Consider the following 25,034-nt stretch of genomic DNA (forward strand, 5'->3'; position numbering starts at 1 on the left):
GCTCATGCCCTGGTGAGTCATTTCTCCTGTGTACTAACTCATTGAGCAGCCTACTAGCTATCGACCAGTGCTACCCTCGTCACCCTCTGATAACTTCCATTCAGGAGTCTTATCTATGGCCTGGAAAAGTCCCACCATTCCGTGGTGTTTTTGTGGACCCCAGGACATGTTGGAATCCCCGGCAACAAACTTTCCGACAGGCTGGCCAAACAGGCGACATGGAAACCACTTCTGGAGGCATCTCCGAAGCTGACCTGTGTTCTGTCTTACACAGCAGGGTTTTCCAGCTTTGTGAGATAGAATGGAATAACAGCATGCACAACAAACTGCGTGTCATTGAGGAGACTATGAATGTGTGGAATTCTTCCATGCAGGCCTCTCGCAGGGAATCATTTGTCCTGTGCCGGCTCGCCATTGGCCATACGTGGCTAATGCGTGGTTACCTACTCCATCACGAGGACCCACCTCAGTGTCCCAAATGACAAGTCATCCAGCTCTTGTTGGACTGCCCACTTTTAGCCGCTCTGTGGCAGACTTTTAACTTTCCCAGCACCCTGCCTTTGGTGTTGGGCAACAATGCCTCCGCAGCATCTGTAGTTTTAAGTTTTATCCGTGAGAGTGGGTTTTATACTTCTATGTAGGTTTTAGCGCATGTCCTTCGTCTCTGTGTCCTCCACCATAGAGCTTTTAGGGTGGAGGTTTTAATGTGTTGCAGAGTGCCTGGCTTTTCCTTTTTATTCTCGTGGTTGGCCAGCCACTGTAATCTGCTTTCATGTTTTACTCTCTTCTGTTTCTAGCTTGTCTCTGTTGTTTTCTTGTCCTCTTTTGTTCCTTTTTGTGTTTGTTGCCTTACCTTCGTTCTTGTGGCTTTCCCTTTCTTTCCATTTTGTGTTATATGTTTCATCGGTTTTATTCTCACACTTGTGGCATTGTTTTATTAGGAACAAGGGTCTGATGACCTCGTAGTTTGGTCCCTTTTCCCGCCTTTAAACCAACCAACAAACAAACAAACAATCTGCCTTTCATGCTCCCTATAGAGCATTTATTAGCACTAACAGTAGGTTGTAATTTCTTCATCTATATCATGCAAACCACCATGAGGTGCATGGCAGAAGGTACATCCCATTGTACCACTTACTAGGGTTTCTTCCTGTTCAAATTCCATATGGACTGCAGGAGGAATAATTGTTTAAATACCTGTGTGCATGCAGTAATTCTTCTTATCTTCACGGCCGTTAAATGTGCAATATGTTCCTAGAATAATCATTTAAAGATAGTTCTTGCAACATTGTGAAGACTTTCTTGGAATAGTTTACATCTATCTTAAAGAATCTTCCAGTTCAGTTCCTTCAATATCTGTGACACACTCCCATGGAGCTAACAAACCTGTGATCATTCATGCTGCCCTTCTCTGTATACGTTAAATATCTTCTATTAGTCATATCTGGTATGGGTCCCACACACTTTAGAAATATTGTAGACACGGTCGCATGAGTGATTTGTAAGCAATCTCCTTTGCAGATTGAATGCATTTCCCCAGTATTGTACCAATAAACCGAAGTGTATTACCTGCTTTACCCATGAGTGGATCTATGTCATCAATTTTTAGACTTGGGTATTTGTACAAGTTGACCGATTCCAACAGTGACTCATTGATATTATAGGATACTATGCTTTTTTTGTTTTTTGAAGTGCAAAATTTTACATATAATAACATTTAGAGCAAGTTGCCAGTATCTGACCCATGCTGAAATCTTGACAGGATCTGACTGAATATTTATGCAGTTTGTCAGATAGTACTTCATTATAGATAACTGCATCATCTGCAGAAAGCCTGATTTTAGTATTAATACTGTCTGCAAGGTCATTAACATACAATGTGAACAGAAAGGGCCCAAATACACTCCCCTGGGGCTCACCTGAAGTTAGTTTTACTTCTGACAAGGACACTGTGTCCTCTCTGCTAAAAAGTCCTCTGTCCAGTCATAAATTTCACTTGATATCCCATATGATCATACTTTTGACAATAAGTGTAGGTGTGATACTGAGTCAGAAGTTTTTTGGAAACAAGAAATACTGCATCTACCTGGTTGCCTTGATCTAACACTTTCAGTGCATTGTGAAAAAAGTGTGAACCTGCAATCCTTTCAATACGAATCCATTTTCTTACCACTGAGTCAAGCACCACTTCCTAAACACGGTGTCACAGGGACAATTGATAAGGTGCACATAGTGACAGATCTGAATCAAAATTCCTTTTATTTCCGAAACGCTTGGCCATCTGAAGTTCCCACTTTGGGCATTTCCACATCTCACCACGCCCTACATGTACCATAAATTTTGATGAATTTGGCGATGACGAGTAGTCGTCCTCTCCTTTTTAGTATTATGTGAGCCTCACTACTTTTCATGAGCACTTCAAACTCTGGCACTTCGTTGTGAATGCTGCTGCAGTTTACCATTAGGAATTTAATACTGTCACCTGTAAGAGGCATTTCTTTCGATCTTACACTGATATTTCAGAATTTCCTACAGCTATCAATATCTGGATTGGATGGAGAGTTGCCTAATCTGAAAAATCTGTGTGTGCGCACCTGTCAGCTATCTGAGTAGCAGCCTCTGATGTGTAGTGCACAGCTGACCTGCTTACAGGAACTGTACAGTTCTCATCCCTGTGCTCCTGTTCAGGAAATCACAGCCTAGCTTGTTCGCAGCTCACGGTCTAGTGGCTAGTGTTGCTGCCTCTGGATTGTGGGGTTCCAGGTTTGATTCCTAGCTGGGTAGGGGATTTTCTCTGACCGGGGCCTGGGTGTTTGTGTTTTCCTCATCATTTCATCATCATAATTTCCGACTGTGGTTCAATTGGATTGTAAAAAATATTGGACCTTGTAAAAATTGGGACTTGGTATGGGCACTGATGACTGCACAGTTGAGCACCCCACAAACCAAACATCATCAAACAGCCTAGCTTGTCACATCTTTGAAGTCTCTCATTTGGTTCGTTCCACTCAGCTCAGAACCAAACGGCAACAATCAATTCTGGGGAAAATGCTGCAAATTGAGCTTCGTTGAAACTCCATGTGTAAAGCTGGTCTTCTCAACCTTCTCTGCCAGTTGCTGGAATGACCATAGAATGACCTTGAAATACAGACAACTGGCATCATTTGCTGTGATGTTTATAGCCCACCTAATTTTCTCGTGAGGTACTTCATCAAATTCTCAAGATTTTGCGTGCTTTTCTCCAGGCCACGGAGTGAGTGTTCTCCATCCAGACAACTGACCCTTTCATTGCATGCCTCTAAACAAAAATGGATGTCTGGAAGTATTTTACTTTATTAAATTTTCTATTTGGATATAACATAACTTCTTACAGCCAATTTAGTGACAGGGATGTAGGAGAGGTATCATTCATTATTCACTTTTGTTATATGAATATGGAGTAGAGTGAGGGCAGCTGTTGATGTAAAATATAATTGATTTGTTCTTTTCATTACAGCTTTTCTACGTACTTCAGGCTCTTTATATTTCATCTTCAGCTAGGCACTAGTTTTAAAAATTATCTGCTACCTTACACAATCATGGTGTTATTTTTGGTCATAGTGTTAAGCTTTTGCAAAAATTGCAGTTCCAAATAAACAAATCTTTGTCTTCAGAATATATCGGACAGTTTTATCAGTTGGATATGTACCTGTAAATAGTATGTCCTGTCAATTTTGAAAGTATTGTTATTAAATTTCTGTTTTCTAAAAACTAAATTGCAGGTTTGGTTGCTCCATGGTTCCTTGATGATGCTGCATCTGGAAGATTCGGTTTCTCAGCCTTCCAGCTGAAACAAGGAAAAGCAGCGGTTGAGGTGACAGAGAGTGGGCTTTACTATATATATTCTCAGGTACATATCTTCTGTTGCAGTTGTCTGAAACTGTTCTCTTTAAAGTCAGTTAACAGCATATTGCTAAATTTTTACTGGCATGTTATTTTATTCCAGATCCATTATTTGACTTCACAAGTTACAAATAGCTACTCCCTGAACTTACGGCACGGTAGTCAGAGCAACTCCTCTGTCCTATCCTACTGCAGTGCAAGTTCAGGTAGTCAGACTCTGAATGAAGTGAGCTGCTTTACATCAGTTGTCAGATACCTCAATTCCACAGATCGCATTTTCATACAACAGAGAGACATGAATAGAAGAATTATTCTTAGAGATGGATATAGTTATCTTGGTGTTGTAAGGCTAAGTGCATAATTGCCCACGCTTGAGAATTCCATTTTCACAGAGTATGAAATACTGCTCAATGAAGAGCTATGCTTAGAAGTGAAAAAGTGATATATGCTTGGAGCAACAGTTTCCAAAATGTCGCAGGTTCAGCTACATTAAGCTGGTGATAATGCATATAGTTTTGGTTACATTACTGTTGTCCAGACACTTAATAGCCAAGAATGTGGTGTGCATTTAAGGTGATCTCCTTCTTTTTAAAATGCAAGGCTTGTGATTATATTTGAGTGTAACTTGTTTTGTTTGAGAATGAGGTGTTACTTAGAGACTAAATGTATGTGCTACACCTGTACTAGAGTTCATGTTGTAGCTGAATCAGTCACTGAAGTCCATAAAATGGCTAGGAAGCAGTAAGAGATTGACGCTACTGCAAAGACTGTAAAGAGCAAAATGGTGAACACTTCCTACCAGATGTGCTATTATCTCCAAAGTAGTTCACCCAAGTTAAAAATGTATTATACTATTTAGTTATTAAGATTGCAATGGTGCTAAATTAATTACAGTGCAGAAGTACAAATATTTCAATAAGTTGAAAGACCCAACTGTAAATGTGCATATTTCTTTGCATCATTTTAGAAGACTAAATAATTAGTCAGGGTAAATGAGAATGTATGTTTTAAATTTATTTTGTGATGTATCAACTCCGGAGGAACAATATACACTTACACAGACAACAAATTGTATTTTGTGAACAGACTTTGATTCTAAGTTCTTTTTGGGAAGTATGTATGGGTACATTTGTGTTTCAAATCCTACATGGAATATCTAGCAATCTAGTTGGCAAAAAATGCAGAAAGTCCACTTCCAAGTAGAAAATACAGAAAGCACAGTTACAGAGAATTGATTCCTTCCTTAGTACTATTCATATAATATTAACAGTTGTACTGTAGTATTGAGACAGATATTCAAAATGAGTATCCAGAATGGGTTGGCCAGTGTTTCAGTTGGTGTACAGAAAGATATTTACGTCTTATGGATTTGTACTCTCAGTAGGAATTTCTGTTGGTCAATCTTTTCAAAAATTGTCTTGTATACTTGAATCTTAACGGGCCAAATAATTAAAATAATATACATTTTTGTAAACTTCCTCCATATTCACCTCACAGCAATGTCATCATTTATTCATTGTTGACTTACCTGTGGGAATGGACAGGGTGTCTTGAGATGCTTCATTTGTTAAGAGTACAATCATCATTCAATAGGTAGCAGAACATTTTGGAGAAATACAGTACTCTAGAGGAAATGTGTACAGTTTTATTGATGCCATAGATACAATTTGTTATCCAGAAAATTAAAATGAGGTAAGGTACTCCGTTGATTTAATAGATTGTGGCTACTATCCTTATGATGTACCTTACTGTTATAAGTTTCTGTTTACTGGTTAGCTTCAGCTGTAGAATACAGAAAGTTCCAGGAATAAGTTTCCTCTTTTCACTTGTTCGACCATGCTAGTATTGTGGGCAACATAAAGGTAAATGATGGATCACATTTCTGGCAAAGAGTAGTTCAAATGTTCAATATCACCATAATCAGAAAACATTGCAGAGAAAAATTTTTTTGGGAGTTTTCAATAAACTTAAAACTTGTGTTTTACACAGTATTGTCTCTAGATCATTGTATTTTGAGGTAGCATACTTTGTCCACTGAGTGTTGCTGTAAATCCAAATTTATGTATTTTGAGTGTCACAACAAAGCATATGAAGTGTTCGGAAGGAAACTTTCACCAACATAAGTGATATTTCTCCAGGACCATGCTGTGGAGGTATTAAAAGAGGAGGTTTGTTAATTACACCCAGCCCTGTTTTTGTGGTTCTCAGAAACACAGTGATGTTATTTTTCTGCCAAATGTATAAAGAGCCCCCACCCCCGCCCCATGTGAAAGTAAAAAATGGATATTGTTTAATCACCTTGCATAAACATTGTGAACCCAGTACCCAGTAAGTGTTTTGTAAACAGTCACACATACTGCTGAACGATGATACTATTGCACTTGGACCGAATCACCATCACTCCTACATGCAATAATATTGTGGCCAATCAATAATTTGCTCAAAAGCAACAATGCATAGTTGCACATACAACTACAATTTGTCTTTGCAAGGTAAATTTTAGTTATTATGAAAATACCAATGTAAGAAATTAAAGTGATGAATCATGTGGCTTTGTGCAGTGTTAACATTAGGGCTCAGATTTTTAGGTGCTTAAAAGCTGGAGTTATTTATTTTTTACATATTTAGAAACATTTGAAATATGTGACAAATAAGTAAACATATTTAATTATAATTTGGTAAATTTTTGTACATCTGAGCAACATGCAGTATTTATGGATGCAGTTTATGCTATGCCTCACTAATTGCTGAAGAATGAAGATACACAGTGAGATTCATTCTAAAGTTGTTCATTACAAATCACTGATGATTATGCTGAAATGCTGCCCTATACTGGAAGAATGAGTGCTCCCTTTAAGATGTCGGTCTGGAAAATTTATGGCAGGTCAGCTCACTCATTCATTCACTTATTCACTCACTCACTCACTCACACATTGATAGCCTCCTCTTGATGGACATTTGAAGTTTTGCCCAGTTTGAAACTCACTGTTTTCAAACACATCTGACTTAATTTTGTAACATTGGTGCTGTAGATCCACTATGACAACAAAGTTTTCGTTCAATGTCGTGAACATACTGAACTGTTTGACAGAAGGACCCCCCACCCCTTTAAATTTTTTACATTGTGCTGCTAAGGAAACACAACAGATAACTATGGCAAATAATTTTTTAACACTGTGTTACTTAACATTTCCTAAAGTATTCCAATTGAAATTTCATCCTCTTTCTCTACTACATCAACCGCTAAGGCCAGACCATCAAATTTTACTGTATGCTGCTGGGCTGCAAGGAGTGAAGTTCCCCACTGCGTTACTACTGGGATAGGTAGCTGTGATACATTGGGGTGAATTCTTCTCAGCAACTTCATTAGCAGTTTTCCCCATTAGAAATAAATTTGCCTAAATATATAATGCTTTAACTTCATCACATAGCCTGTGTAAACTATGCACAGTGCATGTAACGTTGATCATTTTAGAATAACTTGTCGCGTCCTGGCACAGGTCCCGGATACCAATATAGAGTTGGTCAAGCCTGCGTGGCGCAATCGGGATGTTGGCGACAATTATGGGTTTGTGGTTCCCTTTAACTAGCCTTTATTATGAAGGTGAGAGGGAGTAGAATCTCCTGGACTGTCTAAGAGTGTGTAGAAGGTGTAGATACATTAGACAATACTTTCAATAGGTAGCAGGTACAAGTGGGAATTGGTAGCACTGAACTGTCAAAACAGTAAGGTGAGATTTCTCCTATAACACAATTTATTGAACTAATATCACAAAGGACATGTGAGGTGTCAGACCCTTCCCCTTACTCAGTACACTTCTATAGATTCAGCCAGAATCTCCACTTCTCACTCTGTCGGAAACGACTACTCACGAGAACTACCACCTTTGAATTCACTCTTCGTTTAAATAATGGACCCTTGTCCTATCTCACAGGAGACAAGCACCACCAAGTGGCTTGTTCCTTCTATTGCTGAAACTAACTGTAGAGGCTACTTGAGACAGAGACAGACAAACTGTCCCTGTTCAAAACTATTCCAATGCAAAACTTCTACTTAACTGACAGTTGTAGTTGCTTCCATCAGAGCATCACCGGTCTTCTCGTAGTTGCAGTTCCTATAGCCTCATCAGTAGCGGCTGCTACCTTCTCAATGCTGTCGGGCCTTGTCTGCTTGTGTCCTCTTCAACTTCTGCGACGGCTCTGTTTCTTGCTGCTCGTGGATGTCCTTAAATACCCATTTTGAAGGTCTGCCCTGCTCGGACGCAGCCCTCGCATCCGCTTTCTCTAATTTATTTTTCGGTCTTCTCGGGCATTTTGTCGCTGTGGGCCTATATTGGTTTCAATATGTCCAGCAGAGTCCCGGGGCGGAAAGTTCTTTCTTGTCCTCCAAGGTCCGGGAGACACGCTGTTCGTATCCTTGACGTGTTTACTAGCTCAGGCTATTTGTACTGTGTGACACTTTCCCTTCCGTGTCTGTGGAACTGTGGGTTTCACTGCGCAGCATCCCCCGTTGCTAAGAATAGCTATGTCATTTTGTTAATTAAATCCTCTGGGGACCTGACAAACTAATAAAACCTGCCAGTGCCTTCTTCATAATTATGTGATGCAGCATCTGTTATTAACCCATATTTTGTCATTTTCACACATGTAATGAATTTGTTGGTAACACTTTGGAAGCTATTTACGCAATGCTGAATTTTCAGGAATGTCAAGATTTGAAATTTTGGAGACTAACTTTCTTAACGCTGTATTACTTACATTAGAAAGATATATGTTGACTAAATCAAATAGCTTACACAAATCTTCACAATAAACTGAAAATTTATGAGATATTGCAGAACATCATCGAACTGCATCATTTATTAGAAGCTGTTTGTTTAGCAAGTGCAAAACTGCCACCCCCCACCCCAGTTGTTTAACTTGGAATCGCTGTTTAGTCTTTCCTGTTTTCCCATAAGATTGGCAGAACAGGGCATGTCAATCTGAATTAAATTCTCCTTAAATTCTGAAACATACTGCTGCAGATGATAATTTGTTCTTGCTTTTACTTTAGGCATTGTAGTATTGCCTTGCACTTCCTAGCACCAGAAATGAACTACATGTGAATATGTTACTAGGAAGATGATACACATTGTGCAATATGGCTATGGATAAGGAAATTCCCAGCTTTTATGGTGACTGCAACTGATAAGATGATCAACACAGTGCTGCAGGCTGATACGCAGAAATAGAATAACATGTACTTTTCATTTAGGGCAGCGGACAGGTTCTTCCTCTTTTAAGTAACACACAAAAGAAAAGAAATAAACTAAAATATCTAGCACATTGATAAAAATTGTAAATATTGTGTGCAAATAACTGAAAAACAATAGTTTATGTAATTATAAAAACTTTTTACCTAAAAATCAGAGCCATAATTATCATAGGTCATAATTATCTAATGTGTGTTGCATCCCCCCCCCCCCCCCCCCCCCCCGACCCTTCTCTCTCTCTCTCTCTCTCTCTCTCTCTCTCTCTCTCTCTCTCTCTCTCTCTCTCTCTCTCTCTCTCTCTCTCTGAAAAAAAGGATGCTTGAGATTTCTTCTTGGCTTGACAGAATGCATTAACATTTCGCATCTTTTCTCCTCAGTTTGACTTACTGAAATATTCATAACTGTAGTCATAGCTAAAGACTGGTGCATATTTCTGACCTTGAGATTACATAATTCATAACTGTAGTCATAGCTAAAGACTGGTGCATATTTCTGACCTTGAGATTACATACCAAGTTTCCTTTTATACATTAGTGACTTCTCATATGGCCCACCACTCTTTGTTTGTGAACATGTCTTTTTCACATCACGAATTTGAGTCAAATGCCATATTATCTGAAACCTTTGTATCATAACTGTACTTCTCAAACTAGAAACTGAGATGACACATTCATCTTTTAAGTGTAAAGCATTAGCTATGACAGCAGTCCTTCAGCTTTTTTGTGAATTGGCTTACTTTGCTGTTGATCTTTATCAGTAGACACATAATTATGTTGGTCCAAATTTCTATACATGGTTTCCACGAAATGTGTTTGAAAAGGATTTTTCAGTGACAGAATTTTATTTTCATGTTTACTGTCACAATGGTGCTCCAGGAAAGTTTACTGAAATCCAGAACTATTAGAAATATATAGATTTTTGATCTGTTAATTTAACCTTCATATTTACTCAATGATGCTTAATTTCTTGTGATGCTTAATTTCTTGTGATGCTTAATTTCTTGTGATGCTTAATTTCTTGTGATGCTTAATTTCTTGTGATGCTTAATTTCTTGTGATGCTTAATTTCTTGTGATGCTTAATTTCTTGTGATGCTTAATTTCTTGTGATGCTTAATTTCTTGTGATGCTTAATTTCTTGTGATGCTTAATTTCTTGTGATGCTTAATTTCTTGTGATGCTTAATTTCTTGTGATGCTTAATTTCTTGTGATGCTTAATTTCTTGTGATGCTTAATTTCTTGTGATGCTTAATTTCTTGTGATGCTTAATTTCTTGTGATGCTTAATTTCTTGTGATGCTTAATTTCTTGTGATGCTTAATTTCTTGTGATGCTTAATTTCTTGTGATGCTTAATTTCTTGTGATGCTTAATTTCTTGTGATGCTTAATTTCTTGTGATGCTTAATTTCTTGTGATGCTTAATTTCTTGTGATGCTTAATTTCTTGTGATGCTTAATTTCTTGTGATGCTTAATTTCTTGTGATGCTTAATTTCTTGTGATGCTTAATTTCTTGTGATGCTTAATTTCTTGTGATGCTTAATTTCTTGTGATGCTTAATTTCTTGTGATGCTTAATTTCTTGTGATGCTTAATTTCTTGTGAGCAGTTGTAAGTAAGAGGAATGCATACTGCTCGGGGAGAAAAACAGCCTGAATATGCTTGTGAACAAACAAATGACTGGGAGGAATAAAAGTGAAAGCAATCATTTACATAGTGACTGCTATACAGAAAAATACTACTGAACCCTTCTGTCAATGCAGGACATGAGTGGAAGCTTCCTCTTTAACACCCTTTTCATTGGCATGATACATCAGTTACACAAATAATGGCAATTTTGATTGATTGGAGTTTTAATTTTGGCCCAGTTTTCATTATTTTCAATTGTTTCCAAATCTTGTATATTAAAGATAGGAACTGAAAAAATTAAGAACTTTAAAATTTAGTAAATGCTGCCCATTTTGTGTGTTTCGTAGACAAGACAAGAAATATATTGAAATATTATTTTTAAGTTTGTCATTCCAGAATTGGTCTGAGTCTCACAGGGGGTAATATTGCATAGTAGGAGGTAAATTCTTGATTCAGGCTCATTCCCCAATATCAATGAGATGGGTGCCTTGCTGGGGAAGACACTACTCGCATTCAGGAGGAACACAGAGCGAATCCCCAGTCATGTTTAGGTTTTTCTTGGTTTCCTTAAACTGCTTATAGTAAACACTGGTAATTCCTTTGCAATGAATACTGAAAAATTCCCTTCCGCACTGTGAACCTGTGCTTAGTCCATAATGGTGTCGTTACTGACATGATACATGCTTGTCTTCCTTCCTTTTCCATATTTTTTTTCTGTTTCTTAGTTTCTGCAGATCATTTGTGTGTGTGTGTGTGTGTGTGTGTGTGTGTGTGTGTGTGTGTGTGTGTGGTGTTTTTTTATGAACTGGGTTCAAGGTAAAAAAACTAATTGATTCTGAGGGGTCTTGCAGTTTAGACTGATTGGATGACAAAATACTTTGTGCTTTGTCCATCAAATAACCACTATTGTTATTGTTTCTCCCTCTTTCCCTCTCCTTCATCTCCAACATTTTCGTATTTCAGCTTTAAAACATCACTTAACATTTACGCCTAAATGAGGCTGCCATGTCTTCACTCCACCATAATACTGTAGTAATGTGAGTAGCTGGTTTGTCAGCTAACAATACATACTTTCCTGTGCGACTGATCCAAAGTAAAATTTGGTAGGTCAGTATCTGAATTGTCATCTCTGGTACTATCAATTCATCAAGTGATTTCACGTGGTAAAGTCATATTTCTACTTTGCTGTCATTCCATAGTTTAATTTCTATGTTCATTATTCTTTATTTAATACTGGCACATCCTCTGCTGTCAAAAGGCAATATTTTTCTTTTCCAGTCATCAATGGCACACACAGAATCTTAATTTTGCCTTGTAATTTAAAAATACCGATTCGTGTAATAGAATCAGAAAAAAATCATGTCTTCTCCAGTCAAGACTTCCAATTTGAAATATTACCTTTGTTTATTATCCATGTCTTGTGATTTTGTTACAAAAATAATCTTTGTGAAAGTAAAAGCAAATTTCGGGTATTGTGACTGATAATTACATACATTGAATGACAAATACATAGTACTGCATCACTTGGTCTCAGATAAAATGTGAATAATTGTATGATTGTAATAATACACTATGGGAGAATGTTCATAATTGCTATAAAATCATTTGGCATGCTTAATCACTGATGGATTTAGAACAAGATTGACAAAAGGACTATTAGTTGTATATTTTTTTATCTGTGATAATGTTTAATCATAAATGTGACATTTAAATAGGAAAAGAATTAATGTGAGGCTGTTCAGTAGAAAATTGCACGTTACCATGCAAATAACGGATAGTATATTTACTTCATATGTGTCATGAAAGTATCAAATTTATTAATTAATAATGTTACCTTAATTTCATGTGAAATTAATCAATGCAATCATCCTTGTTGAATCAACAGCAAATATTTTGTTAACCAGTCTGTGTGACTTTATTTGGGATGAGAGGCATTCTCTATGCTTTCGTGTTTGTAGTAGTTTAATTTCCCAAGTAATAAGATGATAGATTGTTGAATGATATGTCAATTTAGATGAGGATGACATGCAGACATTACAGATGTATCTTAATTGTACATAGTGAAGGTGCTCAGTAGATAAACCTGAACATTTCTAGTGATTCAAAATAAGAAATATGAATTCTGATCTCTCCTGTGAATTCCATTGTTTGCGTTGCAGAGGTTGTTATATTTTTCAGCACTGTTTCTTGATCTCAAATTTATACAAGAAATTGTAACTTTTTGGCCAATTGTTAATAAAATCTGTAATCACTTCTTAAAATTATTTAGATAGTTCACCACCCTAACAGAATGCATTATTTGTCATACAACACTGGAATACCTTGTTAGATATAGGTTATTCTTTATTGATTTAAAAAAATACTATATTTGGAAAGCGATAAAATCTGAATTGTAAAATTGTTTTGAATAAGCCCTATATTTTTAAAGCAAAATATGCAATATTCAGTTAGAAGCAGTCATTATCAGTATTAATTTTTAATACTATGTCATTACCTTCAGAAGCTGACATAAAAACATGGTATTATTGAGGCACTGTATTAAGAAAATGTATTTTGCAGTTTTCAGTTTGGATGAAACAACTAAAAATCATTGACAGTATTGGTTTTAAACATGTTATTTATATTAATGGCAAAGTTTTTGCACATGACAACTTTGAGTACTCAGAATGGCAGAAACGGCTACAGAAAACTGAAGACTAAAGACAAGAATTGTAAGATTTCTGTCCTAACCATATGGCAAACACAAATTTAAGACATGTAGATGCATTAAAATTTCTTACGTGAATAAGAGTGCTTTTGCTACAGAAAGAGCAATAGCTTGAAGGCTAGTGTAAATAATGTATTCTGTTCAGACCTTGTAAGTGCCACTCATCAGTCATATCTAGATGAGCGGTTCCCCCCCCTTCCCCCCTCCCCCATCTCCTTTCACAGTTTTTAATTGTTGTTATTCAGTACATGTTAAAGCATTATAGAAGACATTGAAGTACGGTGATGAGAACACTCTGAACTTAACAAAAAGATTTTGAATGAAGGAAGTTACTTTACTTTGAAACAAAATTCTCAAGTTAAAACAGAATGTGGGATTAAACAAAAAGACCTGAAAATGAAGCAATAAATGCAGTCACTTTCGGAACAAACTTTCTTGAAGACTGACAATTTCAAAAAGTAACAAAGTCCAACATAGCCCAGCTGTAACCAACACCTGCCTTTTCTCATTCCAGATCTCCAGTTTCTTTCCGGTTCACCTTTATCTCTCCCCATATATTTTTATTTTCATTTTCATTTCACCTCATGTTACACTTTCCACCTTCTAATACCATGTCACCCTCACAACACCCCCACAATGACCCCATTAAGTGTTATTTACATTCCCTCCGTAAACATGCCTTCGCCCTAGCCAGATTACGCTCGCATATTTTATTTTCTCAGGCTTGTCTGACATTTGGCATTACCCCCAAAGGCCTCACACTCAAAGTTCCCATCTCTGGCTGCAACCCTTCCTTCCATCAGTCCCTATACCAGTTCCAAACTGAACAATCCATTGCCCTCACCCACCTAATCCTTCACCTACACATCAACTCAGCCAATGAACACACCCGTCAACTCCTATCCTTAATAAAAGTCCTTAATCTTTCCTCTCCCACATCCACACCGGCTGTTCAGAGCATCCTCCTACAGGCCAACCGTAAATTAGAACAGCATGCCACCCTCCACCTCAAAAAACTATCCAATCTCCTGGTTTCCCACCTCCGGAAAGGCAACTCACTCACCCTTCACAACCTTTCCAGCAAACCTCAACCTCCTCTCATTGCACACAAACCCAGTCTCTCCCATCTACTCAATCTCCCACTTCCAGCTCCACTCCCTCCAAAACCTCAAAATTCCGATCAACACAATCTGGAACCACAACACCCTAATTCAGTAGTTAACCTTTCCTCCAAACCTCTCTCCCAATCCGAAACCTCTGTCCTATCCAAAGGCCTCACCTTCAGCCCCACTCCCAGATTCAACCAAACAGCCCTCGTCAAAGATTTACTGTCCTACACTCGTACTCTCTGCTGGAAGTATCACTTTGCCACGAAGAAAAATGATCCTAATCCTACTCCTAATGATCCGACTCCTCAAGACACCATCCAAATTGAACCCTGCCTGGAACAGTTCGGTCCTCCGTCACAGCGGGACCCACCTCCTCTTCCTCAAAATCACCCTCTCCAAACCTTCCAGGAATTTCTGACTTCCAGCCTTGCATCTCAATCCTTCTTAAAAAACCTTAATCCTACACCCAACATCACCACTGCTGAAGCCCAGGCTATCCGTGATCTGAAGGCTGACCGATCCATCGTCATTCTTCCGGCGGACAAGGGTTCCACGACCGTGGTACTTGATCGTCGGGAGTATGTGGCTGAGGGACTGCGTCAGCTTTCAGACAACACCACATACAAAGTTTGCCAAGGTAACCCCATTCCCGATGTCCAGGCGGAGCTTCAAGGAATCCTCAGAACCTTAGGCCCCCTGCAAAACCTTTCACCTGACTCCATCAACCTCCTGACCCCACCGACACCCCGCACGCCTACCTTCTACCTTCTTCCTAAAATCTACAAACCCAATCATCCCGGCCGCCCCATTGTAGCTGGTTACCAAGCCCCCACAGAACGTATCTCTGCCTACGTAGATCAACACCTTCAACCCATTACATGCAGTCTCCCATCCTTCATCAAGGACACCAACCACTTCCTTGAACGCCTGGAATCCTTACCCAATCTGTTACCCCCGGAAACCATCCTTGTAACCATTGATGCCACGTCCTTATACACAAATATTCCGCACGTCCAGGGCCTCGCAGCGATGGAGCATTTCCTTTCACGCCGATCACCTGCCACCCTACCTAAAACCTCTTTCCTCATCACCTTAGCCAGCTTCATCCTGACCCACAACTTCTTCACTTTTGAGGGCCAGACATACCAACAATTAAAGGGAACAGCCATGGGCACCAGGATGGCCCCCTCGTACGCCAACCTATTCATGGGTCGCTTAGAGGAAGCCTTCTTGGTTACCCAAGTCTGCCAACCCAAAGTTTGGTACAGATTTATTGATGACATCTTCATGATCTGGACTCACAGTGAAGAACAACTCCAGAATTTCCTCTCCAACCTCAACTCCTTTGGTTCCATCAGTTTCACCTGGTCCTACTCCAAATCCCATGCCACTTTCCTTGACGTTGACCTCCACCTGTCCAATGGCCAACTTCACACGTCCGTCCACATCAAACCCACCAACAAGCAACAGTACCTCCATTATGACAGCTGCCACCCATTCCACATCAAACGGTCCCTTCCCTACAGCCTAGGTCTTCGTGGCAAACGAATCTGCTCCAGTCCGGAATCCCTGAATCATTACACCAACAACCTGAAAACAGCTTTCGCATCCCGCAACTACCCTCCCGACCTGGTACAGAAGCAAATAACCAGAGCCACTTCCTCGTCCCCTCAAACCCAGAATCCCCCACAGAAGAACCACAAAAGTGCCCCACTTGTGACAGGATACTTTCCGGGACTGGACCAGACTCTGAATGTGGCTCTCCAGCAGGGATACGACTTCCTCAAATCCTGCCCTGAAATGAGATCCATCCTTCATGAAATCCTCCCCACTCCGCCAAGAGTGTCTTTCCGCCGTCCACCTAACCTTTGTAACCTGTTAGTTCATCCCTATGAAATCCCAAACCACCTTCCCTACCCTCTGGCTCCTATCCTTGTAACCGCCCCCGATGCAAAACCTGTCCCATGCACCCTCCCACCACCACCTACTCCAGTCCTGTAACCCAGAAGGTGTACACGATCAGAGGCAGAGCCACGTGTGAAAGCACCCACGTGATTTACCAACTGACCTGCCTACACTGTGATGCATTCTATGTGGGAATGACCAGCAACAAACTGTCCATTCGCATGAATGGACACAGGCAGACAGTGTTTGTTGGTAATGAGGATCACCCTGTGGCTAAACATGCCTTGGTGCACGGCCAGCACATCTTGGCACAGTGTTACACCGTCCGGGTTATCTGGATACTTCCCACTAACACCAACCTGTCAGAACTCCGGAGATGGGAACTTGCCCTTCAGTATATCCTCTCTTCTCGTCATCCGCCAGGCATCAATCTCCGCTAATTTCAAGTTGCCGCCACTCATACCTCACCTGTCTTTCAACAACTTCTTTGCCTCTACACTTCTGCCTCGACTGACATCTCTGCCCGAACTCTTTGTCTTTAAATATGTCTGCTTGTGTCTGTATGTGTGGATGGATATGTGCGTGTGCGAGTGTATACCTGTCCTTTTTTCCCCCTAAGGTAAGTCTTTCCGCTCCCGGAATTGGAATGACTCCTTACCCTCTCCCTTAAAACCCACTTCCTTTCGTCTTCCCCTCTCCTTCCCTCTTTCCTGATGAGGCAACAGTTTGTTGCGAAAGCTTGAATTTTGTGTGTATGTTTGTGTTTGTGTGTATATCGACCTGCCAGCGCTTTTGTTCGGTAAGTCACCTCATCTTTGTTTTTATATATAATTTTTCCCACGTGGAATGTTTCCTTCCATTATATTGAACCATTATATGGTTTTATATGGTGTGTTTAAACACTACCTACATTATTAGGCCACAATATACATTTAAATGTACAACAAATAAGTTAACTTAAGACTTCTCGGTGATGGTGGAGCTCATGCAGGAGATGGTGCAGGGTGAAGAGCTAACTTTTACTTGGTATCTATTGTACTTTCACACCAGGAAAAAACCAACATTAATCCAATTGTTTGCCGTGCTACAGTGGTAAAGCCCAAATCATCAAATTTATGTATTTTCCTAATAGCAAAATACACCTCTTGGACTGTGTGCATATTCCTATGTCATAGCCACTTGTGAAGCTGTATTCACTGATGATACTCGTCGATTATGTGTTTTTGTCATTAAGTGCTGCGATGTGTTAACGTTTGATTTGAACTTTCATTAAGAACAGTCACTATACTATTTTAAACACAGAAATGACTACCATATCCTCAGAAAGAGCCATTATAGGTGATGGTCAGATAAATTGTAGTAATTAATTTTTGACCATAGAGTAAGGCTTTGGACTTTAAAAATGATAAATCGACATTTAAAATGATCAACTATCTTCAAATAACATGCAAAGGACAGTTCATTTATAGAATTACATGGACAGTATCGTATAAAACTGTTATTGTAGTATGTTGCATAGAAGGGCGGACAGAAAAATGTTTAGTAGCAAAGTGGACAAGTCATGTGATTCACTACAAATAAGCATCAATTTCACTGACAAGTGTAGTTTGCAGCATGTTTGATGGTCAGATTTTAATAAGACTCATTGTGCTGCATGTCTTGACTGCCACTTGTGAATAGTATGCAGATAGAAGCAACCGTCAGATACATGTAGTCTCAAATAATTGTATTTGCTGACTTTTTGCTTCTTATATTCTCACCTGCAAATTAGGTGAACGTCATTGTAATGAAATGATGCCAACAACTATAATTATATTCAGAGATCAGATGTGAAACAATTATTGAAGAAGTTAGGTCATGCAAGTTACTTTTTTGTAACTCTTGGTATGTCCCTGGTCTGGTTTGTAGTATTGTTTACAGTTCATTGTGTGAAAACAATGAAGAATTATTTAGCAGAATTAATATATTTGTTTTCTGTAGAATACATGGAACATTTTGAGAGAAATTTTCGACAAGCTTGGAAATTTTATTCATTTTGTCCACTTTCAGAATGCTAAAGTCTTTGACTGTTGCTATCATGTTTTGCATGATTGTCATCTTACCCTACAGCAAATGTGTAGCAATAGTAATGTGTTGAAGGATGGAAGGTGTCCATTGATTCCTTACAGTGCATGTGTGGTAGACAAAAGAAATACCTCATTTGTATTTTTGTGTAGATTCTTGGTAACAGCCTGGATTGGAGATATTTCTTTCCAATCACAATTTCACTGAAATTATTTACTTTTATGGTACAAATCACCTGACAATTTAGGTGCAAACCTGGCAGTATTTTCTTCCAGTCCTAATTACAAACAACGGTTTGAGATTAGAAATAAACCATGATAACTTTTGTTTGAAGGTACAATGCATTTATAGATAACTTTATATGGATGGAATCATTTGCAATATTTCACTGAAATCTACCAATAGTGATAAAAGAATGACAGACTATTGTCTGATGTTAGGCATTTAGTATAGCATGGCAATGTGTGGATTAGGTATTAAAATCCATGGAGAAGAAATAAAAACCTTGAGGTTCACTGATGACATTGTAATTCTGCCAGACACAGCAAAGGACTTGGAAGAGCAGTTGAATGGAATGGATAGTGTCTTGAAAGGAGGATATAAGATTAACATCAACAAAAGCAAAACGAGGATAATGGAATGAAGTCGAATTAAGTCTGGTGATGCTGAGGGAAATAGATTAGGAAATAACACACTTAAAGTAGTAAAGGAGTTTTCCTATTTGGGGAGCAAGAAACTGATGATCGTCGAAGTAGAGAGGATATAAAATGTAGACTGGCAGTGGCAAGGAAAGCATTTCTGAAGAAGAGAAATTTGTTAACATCGGGTATAGAATTAAGTGTCAGAAAGCCGTTTCTGAAAGTATTTGTGTGGAGTGTAGCCACGTATGGAAGTGAAACATGGACGATAAATAGTTAGGACAAGAAGAGAATAGAAGCTTTTGAAATGTGGTGGTACAGAAGAATGCTGAAGATTAGATGGGTAGATCAAATAACTAATGAGGTATTGAATAGAAGAGGAGTTTGTGGCACAACTTGAGTAGAAGAAGGGATTGGTTGGTAGGACATGTTCTGAGGCATCAAGGGATCACCAATTCAGTATTGGAGGGCAGCATGGAGGGTAAAAATCATAGAGGGAGACCAAGAGATGAATACATTAAGCAGATTCAGAAGGATGTAGGTTGCAGTAGGTACTGGCAGATGAAGTTTGCACAGGACAGAGTAGCATGGAGAGCTGCATCAAACCAGTCTCACGACTGAAGACCACAACAACAACAATAACAACATACTGAAATGCTCCTTTTATGCCATCCACACAGTTTCCTTGGTGTCTTGTGAAGTTCCACTTAGAGCAGTGTTGAGAATCCACACTTGTGTTGGACTTGACTAAATGAAAAAAATTCTTTGATATAAGGGAAGTCCCTGGGATCCAAGACTAAAGTTCACACTAGCTACGGGTTTTCTGTCTTTGAGCATAAGCAACTATAAAAAAAATGTACATAAGTGGTACAGATGGACAGTACAAAATTTTCAAGTCCAACATGAGATACAGTACTAATGGCAGGGAGGTGAGACAAAAATGCAAAGGTCTAGATCACTAGTCAGAAACTGACCGTGGCACCTATGGTGGAAGTAGCCACAGCCTGTTCAAAAAGAGATGGAGTTTATCTCTCTTCTCCACCTTTCCCTGTGATAGGAACAGGCAGCCAGTCCCGCATGATAGGTTTAGGAGCCACATGGAACTATGCGGAGTATGCTTGTCTTCATTCAAGTGTTACCATCAAAAAGGGCTCCTTGACTTTTTCCTTTATTCGTATGAATAATATTAACAGTTGTCGCCTTCACAATACTTTGTGGAGGCAGAACTCCCTGTTGTTACTTGTCCTTTGTCAGAATGCCCTCCCCACTACCTCCCCTATTGAATACCATTGCTGAGCGTCCCCAAGCCTAGAAGATCGCTGAGTTAAGAGTTTGCACAGGTTGAAGCTGGCAACCACAGGCATACAGCAGGCCTGATACAAATGTGTGTAAACCTCTGTATGACCAACAGAGGTCCATTGTTTAAGGTAAAAGCTGTCTTCAGTGGCTCTAGCTGTGTGATGCAGTCAGGCAGTTCCATGTTTGAAAATTGTACTCCATAGGATCCACAGAAGGAGGCTCTGTGTTTTCAATGTTCGTTCATCCCACACAATTCTGTGCTTCTAGCTTTGCTGCTTGGTTTGTCCCATGGCTGTTGTTGCATATTGCAACAGTGCAAGACAAACAAAGCAACATATTTGCTTTATAAATTTACTCATAAATTTTATTGGCAAACCTGGATAAATCCTGTGCACTGATAAATTGTTAAATTAGTCTAAAAAATGGTCCCTAGCCTCGTTGTAACATGAGACAATGTTAAAATTGGCACTTATTCTGTTGACAGAACTGAACTTCTTTTTTCTTTGACAAGAATAAAAATATGAGTTTCTAGAAGTATTTGTCATGCTGCATGCAAATATTTTCATTTTTCCCCATCAGGCAGGAGTTTCCTGTGATATTCATTTGAATTTTTGATAATTTGTAATAAAATCAGTGACTAGCTATCTAACTGTAAATGATACACTACTCATTCTCACTTACCCAGAAAGTGGTGGATATTGATTTTTGGACATATTTTGCATCTGTAACTTCTCTTGTTTTGTTGCAGAAGTAATCGGCATAATATTAGAGCTCCACATGCCTTGGTACCTTTTTTCCATTGAAGAAATTTGCTGATGAAAATGCTGACCATACCCATTGCTGACTGCTCAAAGATTTTCTGGGAAAAAGACTAAGTGAGAGTCCAAGAAGTGAATTTTTATGGACATATTGCATCCCATAGCTTTATTAGGATATAGAATATCTGCCACTATGTCACAATAGTTTTCTGATTTAGGGTTTCCAAGGAAACTGCAACACACCTCTGAAAGACTGACAGGCTGCTTCTCCCAGTAAATTTAACAGCCCTTCAAAATATTCATCAGACATTAATGACTGTATTTGTGGTCCTGCAAAAATTCTCTTTGTTTAGCATTGTGACTATGGGTAATACTGATTTAAAATAGAAGAATCCATCAGGAAGTTTATCCATAGCATTGATTAAATATTTCATTACTCCAAGTTTAATATTCAATGGAGGCAAATATATTTTTGCCAGGACTCGCTAAAGGGACATGTGACACATTTTTCTGACCAGAGATAAGAGATTCACCTTTAGGCCATGAATTTCTAACATAGTGAGACAACTTATCTCTGCTGTCCCCTTCATACAAAAAACAGCACGATATGGTGAACCCAAATTGCAAACCAAGTAATAAAGCAATTTCTTATTGTCATAGGTCTATTTCATATCACTGGCATGCACTACAAGTATTGGTGGAAGTTCATTGCCGATATGTAGCAGCACATCCTTCAGATACCTTCAGAGGAATCTTTGAACAATCACCATTTATCTGGCCAGTGTTCATGCCCAAGATTTTCCGTAACAGAACAAATAGCATTTCAAAACACAAAAACATTTTTGTCAGAGAAGAGTCCTTGAAATCACTATTGCAGCTGCGATAAGTATTTATTCGTAGATCTTGTTGGAGTACATTCCAGCCTTTGCATGTGGAACTTAAAAAGTTGAAACTTCAGCTTACTCTTTAATCCTAAATCAGGTCATGATGGTATTGTTGACTGGGAAAGTATGGTTCTGATGAATAGCAACTGCCTCCATATGTAGGATCATTTTTAATTTCATCTGAATCATGTTCAGTTTGAGGCAGATCATAATCACAGTTATAGATTAAGGTTGTATCTGCATATACTGATACAGGGAACTCTTCACTGTCCAAGCCAGGCCTCATTGTAGCTGGCAAATTTGAATACTTAACTGTATGTTTTCATTTAGATGTGATTCCTTTAATATTTGTTAAAAAATATAACAATCAGTTAAATGATATGTGAGTTCCTTCCAAATCATGGGAATTGTAGATGGCATATGATGTTTACAATTTTTCCACCCATTTAATAGTCACACATGAAACACAGCATATATTGGGACTTAACTCTTATCAAAATGACCCATGTAACAGCCAAAGTAAAGTTCATAACACTCTTTGACAAGTTTTGTGAAATGTCACATATGAGACTTGAAGGTCAGCTTGCCATAAATATAGCAGAAATTGTCTGCATGATTTACACAATTTCTTGGCTTAATGAAACAGCAAAACACTCACACATCATACACAATACATTCTACACGGAAAGGAAGAAAATAATATTTCACTAGTGATATTCGTGCTAACACACAATCAGCTCATACTGACATATCACACTTCCATATTAACAGGTCTGCACATAAGAAAACATGAATGAATCTGTGCAGTCTTGTCGTCTGGTGCTTCAGCGTGATATTGCGTATCATTTCCTGAAATATGGCAGTAGTAAAATCGCTGTGTATGAGATACTTGTTCCTATGACAGGTCAACGAGAAAATTTTAAAAAGAAACTGTCAGAAAAAATTCTGCCTGCCTGAGAACAGACTTGTTCCAAACAAGCTCAAAATTTTTGACGTGTGTTAATGAAGAGCTGGTAACCACTGAGCAAAGCCTTACTGAATCCAAGTAGCAAAAGGAATGTAGAGAAAGGTAGGAATATGTTTCTTTTTGGTAAGTGCAACTAGACATAAATTTCAGATTACCTTAGCAATGAACATCATTCACCTCCTGAGGCAGAAAACGTTCACTACAAGTAAACAGAGTTCAGTTATCTTGAACAATGTGCTGTAGATAGGTACATGCAAAGGAAAGCTGCAAACAGATATACATGTATGCCAAAGAGATGAAGGTTGGGAAAGACCCTCCATGATTTGACAGCCGTATTTGAAAGCTTTTCTGAAAACAGAGGGATCATAATTATAGATTTATACGTAGTTGAAGTCTCATTGACAAACACAAAATGAATGAAGCAAAGTGTAACGAGAACTATGTTTCAGGCACCCAAGAAATTCGAAAGTAAAACTATTTATCAGTCTGATAGAGAAACCTAAGAAGTTTTGGTCTTATTATTAAATTCGTGAATGGATCAAAGTCATCTGTACAGGTACCTGATCACCATAATGACATCAAAATTCCAAAATTGGTTCACTGACGAAGACTGTGATGCCCATGTGATAGAAAGCCAATTGAATGTGCTCAAAAGGAAATGCAGCTGGACTGGATGAGATACTCATTCAGCTTGTGGAAGAATTTACTCCTCTTCCAGACACAGTGTATCATAGGACATTCAAGCAATGAAGCATTCTGGCTGACTGCAAGAATACTTAGGTACTTGCCACTTTCAAGAATGGTCTACAAACTGATGCACATTATGGAACATGTTTTATGCTCACGTATTATGACTCTTTCCGAAGACCAAAAATCTGCTGTGTAGATATGACATGGATTCTGCAAAGAACATTTGTGTCAAACTCAGCTCTGTTCGTCAAAGAGACGCAGAAGACAATAGATCCCAGTGTCCAGGTTGATGCTGTATTCCTTGACTTCAGGGCATTCCATATCCTCTGTTACTCTTATCTGGTGTGGGTCGCAATTGATTGTAAGCAATCTCCTTTGTAGACTGAGAGCATTTCCTTAGAATCCTACCAATGAATTAGTCTCCTACCTCATTTACCTACAATGAGCATATGTGATCATTTGACTTTAAATCCACACAAAATATTACATCTGGATATTTGTATGAGTTGCCTGATTCAAATTATGACAGACCAATATTGCAATTATAGGACACTAATTTTCTTCACTTTGTGAAGTGCGCATATTTAGATTTCAGAACATTTAAAGTATGTTGCCAGTCTGTGTACTATTTCAAAGTCCTAGTGAGATCTGGCTGAATATATGTGCAGATTTTTTCAGTAATTTTTTGGCTTATTTCCTAACTGTACAACTCTTGAATAAAGCTTTCTAAAATAGCAGTAGCAAGGGTTCCAGCAAACCTGGAAAATGCCTGTAGCTACTAGTACATCTGTTGATGATGCTCTACCCAGGATAATGTGCTGCATCTTTCTTACCAGGAAATTCTCAGTCCAGTGACAAATTTTATTTGGTAGCCAATATGATAGGAAACAGGAATAATGTCAGTCTGTTTTTAAAACTTTCATTATCTACCAGTGCTTTTAACTCAAAAAGGAGGTAGTCTGGTATTTTTATGGCTGTATGATTTGCTACTTTCTGTGCAACAATAAAATTAATTTGTGGATAGTGGAGGCTATTTTTGTTCTAGACATTACATTTATGAGTGCTGCTGTTATTTTCAAATTGCATCCAATTCTTCACAACAAACTTCATAAGTGAGAAAAATGTATTATGAGGCTGTTATCAGTATGCTTTATTTTTTAAACAGTTAATCACATGAAGTTCGAGTGTGGAACCGGTATTATCTATTCAACACATACCAATACAGTACTTCCTTGTCCTTGTGTGGAACTGCTC

At 38.6% G+C, this 25,034-nt stretch overlaps 1 protein-coding gene across 7 annotated transcripts in view; it reads left to right on the forward strand.

Annotated features, from left to right (window-relative positions):
- Positions 1–25,034, forward strand: part of LOC124614828 — an 83,507-nt gene that overhangs the window by 17,717 nt on the left and 40,756 nt on the right. For 5 of the 7 annotated variants that reach the window (XM_047142975.1, XM_047142976.1, XM_047142977.1 and 2 more), the window contains 2 exons: positions 3,762–3,889; positions 3,986–8,785. In XM_047142975.1, coding sequence (XP_046998931.1) covers positions 3,762–3,889; positions 3,986–4,243 — 386 coding nt within the window. In that variant the 3' untranslated portion in view covers positions 4,244–8,785. Of the gene's footprint in view, positions 1–3,761; positions 3,890–3,985; positions 8,786–25,034 lie in introns of those variants that run through there. The other 2 variants (XM_047142980.1, XM_047142982.1) reach the window with 1 other exon arrangement.

Source organism: Schistocerca americana, chromosome 1 (assembly GCF_021461395.2).
Source record: "Schistocerca americana isolate TAMUIC-IGC-003095 chromosome 1, iqSchAmer2.1, whole genome shotgun sequence".
NCBI classification, from domain to species: domain Eukaryota; kingdom Metazoa; phylum Arthropoda; class Insecta; order Orthoptera; family Acrididae; genus Schistocerca; species Schistocerca americana.